General features: G+C 36.6%; 2 protein-coding genes across 2 annotated transcripts in view; one reads left to right on the top strand and one right to left on the bottom strand.

Annotated features, from left to right (window-relative positions):
• Nucleotides 1-206: 206 nt before the first annotated feature.
• Nucleotides 207-9,716, bottom strand: LOC131991213 (sterile alpha motif domain-containing protein 12-like). Its single transcript, XM_059356544.1, has 4 exons — nucleotides 9,667-9,716; nucleotides 2,407-2,550; nucleotides 2,123-2,263; nucleotides 207-1,074 (listed from the first exon to the last, which is right to left on the bottom strand). Exons 2-4 carry the CDS (start codon nucleotides 2,525-2,527, stop codon nucleotides 1,058-1,060), a joined length of 279 nt encoding a protein of 92 aa, XP_059212527.1. The 5' UTR covers nucleotides 2,528-2,550; nucleotides 9,667-9,716; the 3' UTR covers nucleotides 207-1,057.
• A 3,005-nt stretch (nucleotides 9,717-12,721) lies between these two features.
• The window catches only part of scara5 (scavenger receptor class A, member 5 (putative)), a 111,284-nt gene continuing 105,863 nt past the window's right edge, over nucleotides 12,722-18,142 (top strand). The window contains exon 1 of the mRNA XM_059355836.1: nucleotides 12,722-12,996. The gene's annotated coding sequence lies outside the window, so the exon portion shown is untranslated. The remainder of the gene's footprint in view (nucleotides 12,997-18,142) is intronic.

Raw genomic sequence — 18,142 nt, 5'->3', positions numbered from 1 at the left:
CAGTTTAAAAGTAGAATAAATGCACGTAAATGCCAGAAGTTAAGGTGTTACAAGGAGGAAGACAAGCAAAAATTTAACGCATGGACATTACCTGAGGACCTAATTACTGGCAAAACACTTTAAGAAGCCATTGGTAAAAATGTGGCTTTTTAAAAAGTTTTATGGCCTAAAATTACAAAAATCAAATTTGAAGAACTTTAGGAGACAAGAGGAGGTGAAGTATCACATGCTCACAAAACTTTAAACTATAAAGTACAAATAATTGGATTGGATAATGCCAGATACAATGTTGTAACAGCAACACAAACACTACATAAAACAAAAAGATTTAATTCTGCTTACGGTTCACTGTGTGTGCTGCCATGTTGCCATGACGCCAGGTGCGTTTATGTCAGCAAACACAGGCTCGATGGATCTAATTTAACCTGTTAGTATATTAACATAATGGCATTTAATAATGCAGCTGAGCCTAGTTTTGCAGATGTGATAAATCAAAGTATTGGAGAATTTTCCATTTTTGACTTGCTGATTTTTATGGGAAATATTTACGGGTTACAGTTCATCATGAGGTGGACGTGAATGTCTGTAACAAACTTCTTTTCAGTCCATCCAATAGTTGTTAAGACATTGTACTTAAAACCGCAAATGCAAACTTAATGATTGCGTCAGAAGAAATGTCAATAGGATTCATCCTCTGGGGATCATGAACGTCTATATTCAGTCTCGACCAAAGTGGTTTAACGTGGCTAAAATTATTCCATGATACTATGAAAGGATGCACGGCGTCTGTAGAGAAAGACAGAAGACAGAGACTAATGGACAGCAGGGCTCAGAAAAAGACGCTCAGACAAAAACTAATCTCATCCATCTGCACAGGTCGGATTTCACAGAGGAAATGGGTTTCTTTCTCTCTTCATTCCTCATTGATTCTTCTCTCTCTTTCACCTTGTCTTGTTGCTTCCATCACTCCCGTGTCTCTCCCTTCTTCACATGGATGAATGAATGGATGGAAAATAAAAAATTAAAACGCGTTTCTCCCGAAGATATTTATTCCTCGCTATTGATCAAAACACTCTGAAGGGAAGAAAAGAGAAGAAATAAAATATAAGTTAGCAGCTGGTTTCTCTCATTGGATGCAAATAAAACACATGAATTTAAATGTTAATCCTGAGGTTTACAGCCTGACTGTTTGGGATTTTTGGTGTTGATAAAGATTTAAGAGGGGAAAACTGTATTATAATAATATATTGTATTTAAGCTTGATGAAAATAGTCCTTTTTGATGTGGATTTTGCACCAATTTTGCACCAATTTTGCACGAATATAACTGCAAAGGCAATATTATATTGCTTTTATTCTTTAAAAAAAAATACTAAACAAAAATCAAATCAAATAGCTAACATAAAAATAAATAATAAAAAATATTAAACAATATTATCCATTATTAGACGTTGTCCATACAATGTTTTATATTGCTTTTATTCTAAAAAAAAATAAAAAATTATATAATATAATATTAAAAATGCATAAAGTAGAAAAAATAAAATAAAATAAAATAAAATAATATATATATATATATATATATATATATATATATATATATATATATATTAAATAAATACATAAGAATACAAATAAAATAAATAGCAAACATAAGGGTATGTTTGAGCATTAAAAAAAGTTCAAATAAAAATAAATAGCTACATATCACCATTTCCTAATCAACCCAAGTTTTGTTTTCTGCATTATTATTATGTTCTGTAAAAAAAGTCTTTATATCAAAAAACATGTATGCCGATATAAATAGATACCATATGTCTGTGATAGGCCAATATCAGCCAATAAAATCATCTTAGATTTGTCTTCTTTTTTTTTTTTGTGTTTTTGGTAACTGGTTGTGACTTCAAACATATATTCATAATTTTTGTCTAAATCTGATTAAAAATAAAATGTGTAGTTTCAACTGTGACTGCAATAAACCAGCCAGAAAGCATTAATATCCTGTTGAATTCCTGTGTGTATTATGTGGGAATGTTGCATTTTCACAAGGCTACATAAAAAAAATACTTTTTACTACCCTGAACCAGTTACAGCCTGAAGATAAAGCCATTTGGCATTCTCACCAGAGCAGATATCATTGAGTTCATCGATTTCCTCTTGAACTCTGAGGAGAAGGAGCTCCTGCAAGATTTCCTGCTGCTGCTCCTCAGCCTCGACCCCCAGCAGCTCCAGGTGATGCTCCTTCAGTCTGAGCAGCGCCCGGCCTGGAGGAGAGGCATGCACGTGTGAGTATTCATTCATTCATAAACATTCACGGACGTGTTAAAAACCTAAAAAAATGAACATCCCCGTTAGATATGGATCTACTCATCAAACATTCAAGTGGAATTTAATGCATGAGTGGTACCTGATATAGCGTGTTTGATTATGGCTTTCTGCAGCGTGCCCATGTGGTCCGGGAACTGATCCTGCACCCACTCCAACACTTCTTCCACCGACCACGACGACACGCGCTTCGACACGTCCATCACTCTGCAGCCACAGCAACACCCTGAAACACAAAGACCAGTTAAGACACGAGGGTTGTCAAAAGTAAAACGTTGTATCCGGATACGATACTCATTTTCAAAAGTATCGATACCTAGCCAAGGAATGAACACTTAAGTTGTTTTTTTTTTTTTATCAAAATTTCCTAATATTGTGCAAATCATACAACCTCAAAATATCGTTCTAATTGTTATTGTTTATTGTATTTATTTATTATTTTTTGCACTACCTCAGACCTGAAGCGTGTTGCCATAGTTGCAGTTTCTTTTTGCACAGCTGTTTTTTATTATCAATATTTAATCTGTGGTTCTGTTCATTTGTACATGTTGCATTTTTCTTGTTAATAAAAATATTTCTGTTAAATTTTGGGGACTTTGTTTTTATCCTGGTGGTATCGAAAATAGTATCGAGTACCAAATATTTTCCTGAGTATCGGTATCGAGTTGAAAATTTTAGTATTGTGACAACCCTATAAGACACAGAAGAATATTGTATTAATTCCAGATTTATCCCTTTTAACATATTACAAGTGCTGCTTTTAAGCTCCTATCAGGTCTGAAGTTGTAGAAAAGTAATTCTGTATTTTACTGCACTATTTTCATATGTTTACGGGCAAGAAATACAGTCATGGGGAAAAAAATGATAACAACAAAAATAGCTGATAAGAGTTTGATTTAAGAGCTGATATCTAGACATTTTCCATGGTTTTCTTGGTAATAACCAAAATCATTATCAAGAAAACCATGGGAAATGGCTAGATATCTTTTAATTAATTATTTAATTAAACTCTTATGAGCTATTTTTGTTGTTATCATTATATTTGTCCAAACAAATGTACCTTTAGTTGTACCAGGCATTAAAATGAACAAGATATTAGAGAAAACAAGGGTGGTCTAATCATTTTTTCCATGACTGTATGAGGTCACAGGCCCTTCAAACTGTGAGTTCAGTTGACTTCAAACAGAACTGAAATACATTTACAATTCAATGTGCTTAATGAAAAAGCCTCTAGAGCGATAAATGCAACCCTAATGGATTTTTTTGCCCATTTGCATAATGTGAATAACGGTAAAGTGACATCTACTTTATGCAACTTTGACTCTATTAAGACCAATTTTGGTATCCTGCATTACGAGATACAAGTTTCCATTATATATAAGAAAGATTGATCAGAAAACCTGTCCGCCATCAAATAAAAATGTTTGCAAAGGGGCTGGAAATTGGCCTTAACTCAAGCTGTCTTTGGGCAATCCTAATTAAACTTTATGGAGACATCAAGCACTAAATACAGTACTTATTGATCTGAATATTAATTTTTAATTAAGATAAGATATTCCTTTATTGATCCCTATGGGGGAAATTCAGGTGTTGCAGCAGCACAAGTACAGAGTGAACAGATTAAGGTAATAAAAATAGAATAGAATAATACACATTAATTAGAATAAAGATTAAAAAATGAATAAATAGTATAAAATAAAAATACAAACAAACGACCAGGACCCTACATTCCCTAGTTGTATGCCAGAAACTAAAAAAACTAACAGTGCAAGCAATTTTTCATCCTCTTATCTTTCTTTTATTCTTTTTTTACTCTTTATTGTGTTTTATACTTAATTTCTCTGTAAAGCACTTTGAAAGCAATTGTGTATTAAATGTGCTATACACAAATCCTGAACCCCAAAGTTTCGTTAAAACCTGATTTTAATTTTATTTTTTTTTAAACTGATTGACATGGTGCATCCATTGTAATGATGAAATGAAGTGTGTGTTCATGTGAAACCTGCTCTGTGCTGCTTGTGGCTTTTATTTTGGTAATCAAGCTGCTCCCTTCTGTTCCCTTCTGAAAGGACTTGATTGCTGCTCACAACTAATCTGTGTATTTTTTTTTCAGTAAATCAAAAATAATTGGCGAAAAAAAGCTCCCAAATTGTACTACATCTAAGGTGAAGATTGATTTTTTTTTTTTTTTAAGAAAAACAGAAAAAGCTGAAAATCTTCACACTTGAGAAGCAAATATTAAACATCTTTTTCTTCAAAAATGACAGAAAGTATTTGTTCCATTTGATCACTTTTTCTACAATTTGAACAACTAATTGATCAACAAATACATTCATTTATAAATTGGTTCAGCTCTACTCCTCGTTTTGCTACATAAATAAGGGCTGTTGAAGCAATTACTTAACGAATAATTAGTTAAATTGTCAATTATTCTCCCCAATTGATCAGTTATTTACTCAATAAAAGGGGTTAAAATAATCAAAAAAGTAAAAAAAAAAAGTGACATATTTAAATTGCTTCTATTTATATCCAAACAACGGTATAAAAATCCAGAAAATCTTGTGCTTGGTGATTTATTTTCCGTGAAGATTTGCCAGAAGACTTTCTCCCAGAAAACCCAACAAAACAGCCAAACCCTGAACCCAAACTGGGGAAGAATACTTGTTATACATCATTTCACTGAAGAAGATAAACGTGAAAAGTGCTGCTGTGACCAGAACTTTAGCTGAATAATTCAGCCGTCACCACTGAACGTGCAGACGTCCCTCTGCTGCGGCTGGTGTGCCGCGTTGCCCCTGGCGCCTTAGCTGAAGACATTGTTGCCTGTGGTAGAGCCTCAAACAGGAGGAAATGTCATTTTCTCTTGATATTTGACGCTTTGGATTAAATTTCCTCCTCGTGCCTTGTCGCCTCCTTCCTCAGAATAAGCCTATTTTCCAGTGATTAATTTCAACAACCTCCTGAACATGATGACAAATAGCTGGTTGAGCTGAAAATAACAGCAAGGTGAAACCAGCCGACTCCGGCGCTCCGGGGTCAAAAAAAAAAAGTTCTCGCTAAAAAGTTCTCCGCCTCCGGTTCTTTTGGCTCTCCTCCCAGCCATATCCTCCTGGGCTGCACTGCTATAGGGCGAAAACTGCTAAACTGTTGATGTGACCTTTTCAGCAGGGCCGGTCTGGTTATTGGGGTATAAATATAGGAATGTAATTTCCTGTGTTAATTAAGGCCTGTGTGTGATTGGCCGGAGCAGTAACGAGGTCCCAGCGGAGTAATTGACATACAGAGAGTGAAGACCTTTACAGGAGACTTCCCTTCAGAGGGGGGATGAGCTGAGTGTACAGAACAGCCCACTGTTGTCCGTAACGACGGTTTAATGCCTGAGGGCAGCGCTCCCTAAACTCTACGGCTCCCCGGCTGGCTCTGTGTCTGCAGGGGAATAAAGCCACTGTATATACAGCTTGTCTCATTTACTCTCAACCATTTCATTTACGTTACGCTGCACAGTTACAACTGAAGCAGGACTTGTAAACAAAAGTAATATACAGTAACAAGCAGAGTGGGAAATTGGCTTTTTGCACCACTTTGTGAGTGTGTGATTCTTCCACTCTGTGATAAATGAAACCACAAAACTTACATTTTACATTTACATTTAGTCATTTAGCAGACACTTTTATCCAAAGCGACTTACAGGAAGAATAAAAACAAACAATCAAGGTATAGTGCAATAAGAGCTATTAGTGCATCAATAAGTGCTAGTGACAATTCTTTATGGAGTAGAATTATCGTGTGGTGCTTTTAAATTTTAACATCTTTTGCTCACATTGCCCATGTTAAATGTACAGAAGAGGATAAGGGCCAGGTTGGAGGGGGAATAAAAATATACATTTTTCTGTTTGAAAAAAAGTGGAAATAACGAGAATAAAGTCGAGATACAATGTACAGAAAAAAAAAATTGAAAATACAATGTTGTGAGAAAAAAAAAGAAAGAAATACAATGTCATGAAAAAAGGCGAAAATACGTCGGGAAAAAAAATAAATAATAAAAAGTCTAAAAAAATTGTCAAAAAGAGTCGAAATACAATGTTGAGAAAAAAAGTTGAAATACAATGTCAAGAAAAAAGTCAATCATATATAATATATAGGCCTAATATAATATGTCAAATATGTAAAAAAAAAATTCACATAAATTACATAAAAGCCGATTTTTCCCAAAACGATTAGTTATAGTTATGGTAGCTATTACCAAAAATATCTCATTAATGTGTAGGAGGATTTTAGTCCTATTACACCCTTAAATATTGTGGTTATCGCTCATGTTATGACATTGATGAAAATCAGGTTGTAGCTGCAGTAACTGATAGAAAACAACGTTTTTCTGATGACTTTTTGACACGAGAACAACCAATCTGTGAATATCTTTACAACTTTACCGAACACAAAAAGGTCAGACTTCATTCTCTCATTTCGGCTTATTTTCTGCATAACGAAACATAAAAAAATCCTCCTCATCATTTTTTCTCCGACCTGTCCCCAATCCTCTTCTGTATATTTGACAATTTCTTTCTTTTCTAATTGAATTTTTGAACTTCCACCTCAGCTCCTATAGTAAGTCTATATTGAACTGTGTTAACCAGTCAAATCTGCTGAGCTCATGTTTTATTTGCTCTGGCAATCAATCACAACCATTGATCTCACAAGGCAGCTTTCATATGACTGACGCCGACTGTAAATCACAAATCTCACATCAAACTGTCAAACTAGGCAGCTCCGATCAAATAAGAATCAAGATTCTGTTACTGTGTTGCTTATTTCTCAAGTCAAATGTTTTCAGAAACTCATTTAAGTGACTGTTCAAGTGTAATTTGACAGAGTTTGAGCATGTTTTTCTTGCCCAAACTTGCATGTCTAACACAGTGCCATGTTGTTGTTCTACACCTTACAAATTAACTGAGAGGTAACAGACAAATATGGATTTGTGAATGATTTACTGTGGTGTTGCCAGGCTAAAACTGGGTATCCAAAATTCAGACACTCAGATCTTAAAGGACAAAAACGTCCAATTGAAACCCATTAAAAACACATTTTTTGATCCAACAGAGGTTACAGAGTAAAATCTTGCATTCTATCATATCAGAGGTTTAATCTAGAGCTGTGGCTTCAAAATTGTACTTTTTATTATTTCAACCAGATTGAGCCATTTTCTCATATCCGTCCTATGGGCAAATACATTATATGTTCCTCAGTGTCACTAGGGTTATTGCTGCTTAACTATGGGAAAAATATAAAAATGCATCAACATCTGATATATCCCAAAGTCTTCCTAGCATTTAGTACACAGAATAGTGATACAAAATAATTAAAGGGATTTTTTTTGTCCTGTATGATATATGGAGCAAGTTTATTTATGTAAAGTTTTTATAGGTTGTTTTTTTTATTTGACACTGACAAAACACCAAAATCAATGTTGTTGCTACTCACTGTATTTATAGTATTTAGTACACAGAAAAAAAAATCAGTTTTTGTGTTGTTTTCTTTCATAAAAACAGTGGCATTGTGTGGGGGAAAAAAGGCTTTTGAAGTGTTAAAATAAATCATAACATGATGCTGGATAAAAGATTTAACTCAGTATCGTATTAATATCATTAATATAAATTTCATGGTACTTTTTTTACAGTCATTTTGTCCTCTGTGGACATCAAAGACACATTTTTAAGTGAGGCCCAAGGGTTAAATCTATATTAACCAGCTGAGTGAAGTGCTCTACAGTAAGTGTTATTAATCTCACTGCTTTTGGCCAACAACACTCCACTTCTTGTATTATCTGTTCCTGCTGCTTCTGGTTTGACAGTTTTATTGAGCTTCAGGGGAGACACGTTAAAGTGAATGTGTGGGCAGTGATGTTGGTTTTACTTTGCAACTTGATTGTATCAGTACAATGCAGAAGAGTGCTCGCAGAAAGGAAGAACTGTGTGTATGTGTGTGTGTGTGTGTGTGTGTGTGTGTGTGTGATGTTGTAAACAGAAAGCAGTGCATTAATATCACTGTGGGAGCTTCAAAAAGGCTTTTAAAAAAATATTTCCCCAAACTCCTGGGTGTTTATTTCCCTCCGTGCCTGAATTTGACAGGTTTTTATATCCTGTCATCCCACAGGGGGACACAGGAGGGTCTTGGATTGCAAGTACGGGGATTTCATGGCCTTCTCTATTGCATTTCCTGTAATTTATGTGCCGAAATGGGAATTATTTGCATTTTTTTATATTCTAGTGTCAATAATATCCCTGAGTTTCAGTATTCATAGCAAAACAATACTTAATATGATACCTTTGTGGAGGAGTGTGAACACATTTATCTCAAAAATGAAAAAATAACTTCATTAAAAAAAAGGTGCCAAACTTACCAGATATAAAATGCTGTCTCAACACAAGCAGACACACAACTCTGCTGACATAACATACGGTGGAAAACTGAGAATAAATTGAGGTGTTAACCGGAATGACAAAAGTAAACGATTGTTGTTGTACAATGAACCAAACCAGACTAAATTTAAATCTAATGTTCAAGTAGCAGGTTGCTTCGTGCATCCCAAAGTGTAATCCTACCATCTTGTGGTGCCTTGCAGAATTACCTCATCCCTTGAGGCTCATAATTTGTACTACATAGTGGTTAAACTTTCGTAAGACCTAGATCACACACAGGCTTTTAGCTCTCTAATCTGCAGCTTTTCTGCACTGTGCATGATGTAATCTGGCCTTGATGCATTCTCTTTCCAACAGTAGAAGATTTAAATCACTTTTCTATTCTTAACTGCACAATAACAGCTTTTGTCCCCTTTTAGCAAACCATAAACTCATTAAACAGGACTTCTACACCTTTGATAATAGTGCTAATAGTTCTGCAGAATATTTACAACCACTTTATCTACAACTTTATTGCCTGACAGTCATATTGTGCAATGCTGTGCCTAGTGGTGCAACAGAAACTAATAAACTGGTTGTAAAAGTGTATAAAGTGTTAAAATTTAGATTAAATAAGGTTCGTTCTGTATGCAGGCTGCTGCCGAATTGAAACATTTACTCCACAACGTATTTTCGGTGCTAAAGCAGGTTTGTACATGTTCCGGTAAATAAAGCGTTGTAAAAGTGTCAAAAACATCAATAGCATTTGGCGTGCTGCCCTGTGTATTTGAGCGGAGAAAACGCCCCAAATAGGGTTTTTTACAGTAACTTATCAACAGCTGCTATTAAATATCATCAAACACTCGAAACAGACTGCAGGTGAAACAAAACACTGACTTCTTTACAAACTTTGTGAAGGTTTTTGTTGAGTGATAAGTCATATTTACCTCCGTTACGTCCGTTTGATATTAATGGCCTCCTCCTGTCTGTACCTGTTGAAACGTTACATTAGGTGCATTCCTTTTCCCGGTTACGCCCATAGATATATATATATAAACACTAGATGGCTCACGCTCGCTGTTAGCCAACGGAGACCGACGTCCGTACACGGCGGCCATCTTACCACAGGCAGCTCGCCCACTCTTAACATCAGTCATGGTGCATGTAGCATTTAAATAACCATAGTTTGCTTAATTTGAACCGATTTTCAAACGGTTTGGTTTGTTATAAACCTCAGAGTTGTGGTTATGTGCCTGCATACTGAAGAATAATTTTAACCATGGACTTTCATAAAAAAACATTAAGCAGATAGGTAGAGTAATAGCTATAGGCCTACACACACAAGGTAGTTAGCCTATATTAAATCATTTAAAAAACATTTAATCATTCCATGTATATTATGTTAGTAATATTTCTTTTATAATAACAATAATGACACATAAAATTAACATATATGTATTTATTTTCATTATAAATATGTCTTATGCCTTCCTGTATATCCATATACATAAACACACACATACATATATATGTATACACACACACACACACACACACACACACACAGACATATATATCTCACAGAACGGATATAAAGAAAGGTGCATGTATATCCGTATCCAGGGCCGGAGTGGGGCCACTTTTCAGCCCGGGAATTTCAGGCCCAAGACCGGCCCACTTTTTCCATGGTAGTGGAAATTGGATAAATGAAGCAACAGTTCAGCTCTTACTATCCTGTAGTTTTTTTTATTAATACCATGGTTCAACAGATAATGTAAAGGTTAAATAATAATCCACTTAAGATGAGAAGTTAACAAAAAATATTTCACTATTCCACAAGGATACAGTAGGTTGATAAATTAACAAAAGCATAAAATAAATAAAGCATTTGAAACATATCCCACTCTTCAATAAAGATGCATATTGAACTACTGTTTACAGTTCAACTCACAGTAGCTACACTATTTCTTACATTAAATAACTTTAATTCATATTGTTTACTCTGTTATCTTCTCTACCTGTCCCTGTAGTCATGGCCTCCTCATTGCAAATTTCGGGCTCATCATTTTCAGCAGGAGACTGGCTTATCTGCTGCTCAGAAGCTACAAAGAAAAAATAATTTCACTGCATAGCCTACACAGATCAAGTTTGAGTTTTGTTATCAATATTTTCATAATATTTGCAAAGTCTATGAATCGCCATATATCAGGTGATATAAAAAGGCTTATATTTTAATTCAATTCAATGTTTTGCTTGCGAATAGGTTGACAACGCTTCAATGATATTAACCACGTTACAACGTTAGCCGAACAGTTACGTTGTTGCATTAAGCCTATGTCTCTCTTTACCAGTTGCCACCTGTGTTTGTCCTCTCGAAAATAAATCTGTAAGCTTGGCACATTTGGCAGCATCCTCCTCCAATGCCTTTCTTTTCTTCAACCTGGCTTTTTCAGCCCCTCCTGGCCTCTTCCTCCCATCCATCCTCCCCGACGTGTATCGTTGACATAGGGCTGGCCCAGCTATCAGCCTACCTGAGAAAACTTTTTTGGAAAGACGGCTATGGACCCAACCATTTGGGAGGGGAGAACTCCCTCGCATGGTACAACCCATGCTGAGGCTGCGGTGTCAGAATGCAAAACGTGTTTAGCGTACTTTAAGAGAAGATGGACTAACGTGAAAAATGTCAAATAAATAAATAAATAAATTATCGGCCGGCCCAAAAGTGAAGCGGCCCACCGGGAACTCTCCCGATTCTCCCGATTACCCACCCCGGCCTGTCCGTATCCGGACATGTGTGTGTGTGTGTGTGTGTGTTTATGTATATGGATATACAGGAAGGCATATTTACACACATTTATTTAGACATATTTATATTGAAAATAACAACTCTGAGGTTTATAACAAACCAAACCGTTTGAAAATCGGTTCAAATTAAGCAAACTATGGTTATTTAAATGCTACATGCACCATGACTGATGTTAAGAGTGGGCGAGCTGCCTGTGGTAAGATGGCCGCCGTGTACGGACGCTGGTGACTCCGCCTCGAGCCATCTAGCCTTTCTTATATATATCTATGGTTACGCCCACCGAACGGGAGCGCGCTCGACACATCCTTCTTCCGCACTCCCGCTTCACAGCTGCTCGTGATGCCTTCATGTGATGTCAGGAATATATATAATTTTTAATATTTACACATATTAACCATAACAAATAATATTAACAAGCGAAAGGCCTCATTTTTGAAGGACCACAAGAGTCTCCAATATTATATATATATATATATATATAATTGTACAATAAAAATATTCATTTATAAATTATTTTACCCAATTGTTTATTAATTGATACATAAATACACTAAATAATGTATACATTTATTCAATAATTGATATTTTAATGAACAATTAAAAATATTAAATGCACTAAATAATTTACTAAATCAAAATGTGTGTTTATTTAAAATATGAATTTATTTTTTTTAAATATTTCAATTATTTTATTAAAAGTGTAATTAGAATAGTTTACAAAATTACATTTTAAAAAGGGATTTATTTAACATCAAACACGTACGTCATATATATTTATTAAATATATTTATAAATAAAAATGGAATGTACAAAAAATATTTTAATTAATATGTTTAATTGAAAATGGCTATTTACTTTCCTATGAGCATTTCTTTTCTTATCTTTTTCCATTGTTCACAACTTCTTTATTCAGTTGATGCGTGTTTTGATGGGTTCATGAAGGCATCTTCTAAGTAGGTCTATAAATAAAGGCCAAAGACCTATTATAGTTTATTATATTATTTATTTGTATTGATTTTGCCCCCGTTTCCCCTATCCATGTGTTAATGGCTTTAAAACATCAGTTAGTATAAAACTATCCAATTTACCATTTATGCCCAACAGAGGGCGCACCCGTACAGCAGGTGGCGCTACTTTTCATCATCTCCTCTCCACCAGCTGCTCGGCAGCTCAGAAACTTCAGCTGGAGTTTTGTGATGGTCACATGACGATGTTGTGGGTATATTACTCCAAATGTCTGCGCTTGTTCGCTTCTATAGAGCTCTGCAGCACTGAGAGAGAGACAGTTTCAGTGCATGCTTCAGTGTTTCACTCTACCTGAAAGTTTAATTTAATGCAGGTTTGATGACACTTTGACAGCTGAGAGAAAGCCTGGAGTTACAGCCTCAATACGCAACTTTTTGAGGGGAATTATGAGAAACGTGGAGCTGTGACTTTTTATTTTTTCAATTTCCAGTTGACAGTTGACAAGGTGAGAAAAAAGCACCTTTTCTACTTACTTTGTGTCAGTTTCTTGTTTATGTCGTGCAGGTTTAACATAATGTCACAAACTTTGATTGAAAAATGCATGAATCCTGCACCTGTTTCTAACCCCAGCTGTCACCTGTCATTCCACTCTGAAAAGATATGATGTGCAATTTATTCTAGGGAGCCCAAGTATTAATTTGCATGTTTTAGATATATGACTCAGTTTAGTGATTTTCTGCCCTTTTGTGTTAAGTGTTAACAGGTTAATGAGATTTGTTCTGCAGAAAGGCTGCAGCACTCTGAAATCACCACATGATTTATTGTGCTTTGACCTTTTTAAGGTGGCAAACTGGTTGACATCTGTTAAATATTCATTGCAATTAGATTAAATGGCCACAGTTAAAGGGCTGATTTACTGCATGGTGTCTATTAGAGCGGTATACCACAATACAACAGGACAGGAAATGCACTTTTAATGGAACTCATCCGCAGAAAATTGTTGCTTTGTGTTTCAGCGGTCATGGGTGAAGTATCTCTGCCTTTAATTAAGCGAGAAAAATGGGTTAATGTTGCACATGCATGACTGAGCACTGCCATGGGATAGTTGTCTATGTATAGAGAGATTGTGCTCCAACTGAGCTCCCTATTTCTAACTTATTTAGTCGTAAACTTGACTTGCAAGTGGGAAATAATTACTTAATTGGACCTAGAAGGAGAGATTCCAACAAACATCAAGGGCATCAGAAGTGCACAGTGAACTGACTGTGTGTTCTGGCTGCTTGCTCTGTTAAGTCATTTAAAATCTTCATATCTCTTCAATAGCTGTTCTGTGTGAGACCACACGCGCTGGTTCCCTCACAGACAATCAGGATGCTCAGTTTGGGGGAAGTCTCCCGACGCGACGACGCATGACAAGATAATTGTCTTTTCTTTCTGAGTGAACCTCAACTCTCTCACCGAGCTGTCAATCTCTGCCTCTCTGTGCATTTCACATGGGCTAAACCCAAACCTGTGTGCAGCTGTTAAAGACATATAGAAAAAAACATGATGGATTCATGAAATACTGTCCAGTAAAGATTAAACCAATGGCTGTCAACCTTTCTGTCTTGTGCCATTCGTCACATTTTAAGATGTCCAATGGTCATTAGAAACTTCAATATGCATCAGAACGTTTTTCTTCTCCCCTCTCTTAAACCAACATTAAAGAACAATTGCTATTTTTGCAATTAATCATGCCTACAGTTTCAGGTTGCATTACTTTATAAGGGGCTGTTGTAAATTTGAACAGCTGTACACAAGCATTGTTTTATGATAACATTACTTATGAACCAAAAAATACTGTGTCGACAACTTTGCTAACACAACAAAACATCAAGCAAGTGCAACAACACAAGACATAGCAAGCCAGCTAATATTACAACTACTGGTGTAACAGCAAAAAGTCCAGCTCAGTGGCTGTCTGTAGTCTTTTATTCAAGAAGTTCTCTAAAAGCCAGTCCAAAGTGTACTCTTGTCTGGCGTCCTCTTGCTCGGTCACTCAGTTTCCTCTGTTCTCTTCATTCTCTTTGCCATGATGTCTGTAGAGGCTGCTGAACCCAGTTCCATTGCCCACTAGTTCAGTTCCGGTTCAGGCAACAACGCCGGTGACCCTCCTCCACCAGCTCCATCCCCGACCCAGGCCTAAAAAAACCTCCTCCTCCCCTCAATCCCCCCAAAGCTCCATTCGTTTAGCGTGCTGAGCTCCATGTTTCATGCAACTTAAGTTGGTCGAAACTTAGGTGAAACTAAATTGTTATTCAGTTGCATGGTTTGCAAAGTATAACTTTAGTAAAAAGCTAGTCTTAGGGTAAAATAACTGCATAATGTTGCTTTAAATCATCCCTCAACCCTTCATATTTATCTAGAAACCCTTCGAAGAGGCCCAAAACCTAGGTTGGGAAGCAAAAAAATAGCAAACTGTATATAAAGATGTTCAAACCTGCTTCTGATACAACAATAAAATGCAATTTAATTAGTGATTCCTATGCAGAACAATCCATAAAGAAGGAGCAAACATGCTCATCTCTTCAACTGTGGAGGTCCATGACTCACACAAGGTCAAAATGATATTAACACTTAATGAAGTCGTTAATATATGCAAGAGAGCAACGCCCTTTCGTGCAGCTTTTCTTCCTTTTCTTGGCTTGTTGTCGTGCTGCATCTTGATTTGTTTGTAGTGATTGGATGGAGCTTCCAAGAAGGAAAGCCTCGAGTCACTGGAGGGATGAATAAAGTGAAAATCCACTTCCTGTAAGGTTCAGCCACATTTAATCAGCAGATTTCCCTCAGCTCTTCAACGCTGTGATGAACAGCTGATATTGTGCATTTAAAGGCTTCTTTGGTGTTTAATAGGAGGCAAATCTGGATGGAGTCATCATTGTCAAAGCCTATGACTCACTGGGCTTGTGCTCTTGTGTATGTGGAAGTTTTGGGCTTGTATATACTTTGAAAAATGGTGTTCAACACCCTATAAGGGTCACTTTTGGTCCTGGAGGATGCTCTTGAAATGCACAGTTTCAACTTTTTTTGTTTTTTAGGGTAGCCTGGCCCTTTAAATCTGACTCTTGATAGGGTTTTCATGTGGTTTTTCTATTATTTTGTCCACAGTTTTAGAGATAAAGATTCCTCTTTGCTTTCCCACAATCCACTGAATAACAGAGACAGAGATAAACTGCTATATCCCACCGAACTCAGTGTAATTACAAGATAACTCACCCACACAAACACACACACTCTGTAGACACAGTCGCACACACACAAACATGCATGCAGGGGTACGGAGAGTTTGGTGGCATCTCCTAGCAGCCCTAATGGTCCCTGCCTAGCTTCAATCTAAATGTCAACCTGACCCCTCCATCCCCTCCGTAATGAGAAAGTCCAGACTGAGCGCTTTTTAACGACTTTGTCAAACACTCACAGATCTGCCGCCGGGGCTTGTGGGAGTTCAACACCCACAGATTCCTGACAGCAGCAGATTTAATTTTACTCCTCAGAGATGTCTGTGTCTGAGACAACCTTTATCTGGTTGTTCTGTGTTCCCTTTCATTCACGCCGGCCATATTTGTTTTGCATCATGTGCAGCGTGGGAAAGCTGAAACCAGAAGAGCAAATATGCTGAACTCGGAGTAAAGAGTCGGGTGTAACGCTGCAACTGATTGCAGTTAATTATCAATTAAATATTAGATATTTAATGTGGATTTAGTTAAAGATTAAGTTATGTTGTCATGGCTGCACCTGCTGGGTGATGGACTTACTTCCCGTGATGATAAAGGACCTCTGAGACACTTCCCTCTCTCAGGAAATGTTTTCATCAGATTAATGTTTGAGGTTTTGACAGGAGGACGTGTTGGAATCTTGCCATCACCATTTCTGTCAAAGCCATCTTCATTTTTCACCTACAGTAATTTTAAATGGGGTTAAATACTTGAGAGAGAGATCTGGAGCTCCTTTTTCTGCATCTTTTATGAGTCAAATGTAAGCGAACTTTGGGGAATAATTCAAGGTTATACTGTTATAAATGAAGCCCCGGGAGGTTGACACATTCTCGGGGCTGCACTTGAAATGGGACATGAGATATTTGAGTTCATGTTGTTGCCAAATTTTTGCAGATTTTGGATCTAAGTGAGAGTATGATGGAGGAGGAGGTCAGGTGCCATGTCCGTAGTGATTGGGACATTAGACTGGACTATATATATATGATTTACATATCATCAGTGTCCATATTGAAAATCCATTAGAATTCAAGGTTAAACTGCAAATTAAATGGATATATATTTATATTTTCAATGCACAGTATTTCTTAACCCTGGCCAACTGTCTTGACTTGTTTGGCAATGTGACAATCACAGTAAACATTTGAAAAATTAGATTTTTCTCCAGCAATGCTTCCCATATGATGTGAACTATACATATAGACTAAATTAAAGTAGCGGATGTAGCCTCCGGGACAACACCCATTGGTTTGTGAGCTACCAACTTGGAATATTGAGGTTTTCTGGAGCCAGAAGTGACAAAAGCCCTCTGCTATGCACTTCAAGCTAGTTTCACAAGCATTACAAAGTGAAAGTTTAGTATGAAGCCAGGCTTAAGGTAAAGTCTGTGTAGAACTGCAAATAACATTGCTTTAAATCATCCCTCAACCCTTCAGAATTATCTGGAAACCCTTCGAAGGGGCCCGAAACCTAGGTTCGGAAGCAAAAAATAGCAAACTTTATATAAAGATGTCAAAACCTGCTTCTGATACAACAATAAAATGCAATTACAATCCATTGAAAAAGTGAAAACATGCTAATCTCTTCAACTGTGAAGGTCCATGACTCACAAGTGGACAAAATTATATTAACACTTAATGTAATCAAGAGAGCAACGCCCTTTTGTGCAGCTTTTCTTCCTTTTCTTGGCTTGTTGTCGTGCTGCATCTTAATCTGTTAGTGGATGTAGCCTCAATACTATGCTGTAACAATTTACCCCCCACTTCTAGTAACTACCTGACATCAGGTACTTCCAAAGTTTTATTTTACTTTTTAAAACTATATATGCCTTACCATATATTTCTACTACATTTCTTCTTCTGTAGGTTGTACTTGAGGTTAGGTATTATAACATATGTGGTCATTTGGTTTGGAGGACTTGTTGGGTCTATTTTACTCTAAATGAGACCAATTTCTGAAGTGAACATCATGCTGTACTGAAAAAGTCTTGAAACTAGCAATTGAAACCATAAACTCATTAGGAAGATGTTTAAGTGATAAGAAGGCTCATTTTCTCATAGACTTTTGTACAATCTGATCTTTTGCAACCCGTTGAGTCGCCCCCTGCTGGTCATTAGAAAGAATGACAGTTCTGTACTGGCTTCACTTTTCAGGAACTGAGTTTGCAGCTTTATGTGAATGGATAATCTGCAGATATGGAACAGGAAATCAGTGCTCACTGTGATGATCAGGATGGGAAGATCGGACACCCAGAAGGAGCTTGCAGTAAAAATATTGTTAATTTGTGTTGAAAGCTGGCCTGGGATCACCTCCCGATCCCCCAGAATGGGCTGGAAGACATGACTATGGAGAGGGACATGTGGACTACTTTCCTTAATTTGCTGCAACCTTATACATGGT

Source organism: Centropristis striata, chromosome 18 (genome assembly GCF_030273125.1).
Source record: "Centropristis striata isolate RG_2023a ecotype Rhode Island chromosome 18, C.striata_1.0, whole genome shotgun sequence".
Taxonomy (NCBI): Eukaryota; Metazoa; Chordata; class Actinopteri; order Perciformes; family Serranidae; genus Centropristis; species Centropristis striata.
The sequence above is the reverse complement of the archived record's forward strand: the minus strand, read 5'-3'. Positions and strand labels throughout refer to the sequence as shown.

What these genes read in the sequence shown, in the direction of transcription:
- LOC131991213 (XM_059356544.1), bottom strand. Translation starts at nt 2,527, where the DNA reads ATGGACGTGTCGAAGCGCGTGTCGTCGTGGTCGGTGGAAGAAGTGTTG. An exon ending in AATCAAACACGCTATATCAG is followed by an intron (nt 2,264 to 2,406) that starts GTACCACTCATG and finishes CCTCTCCTCCAG; the next exon opens with GCCGGGCGCTGCTCAGACTG.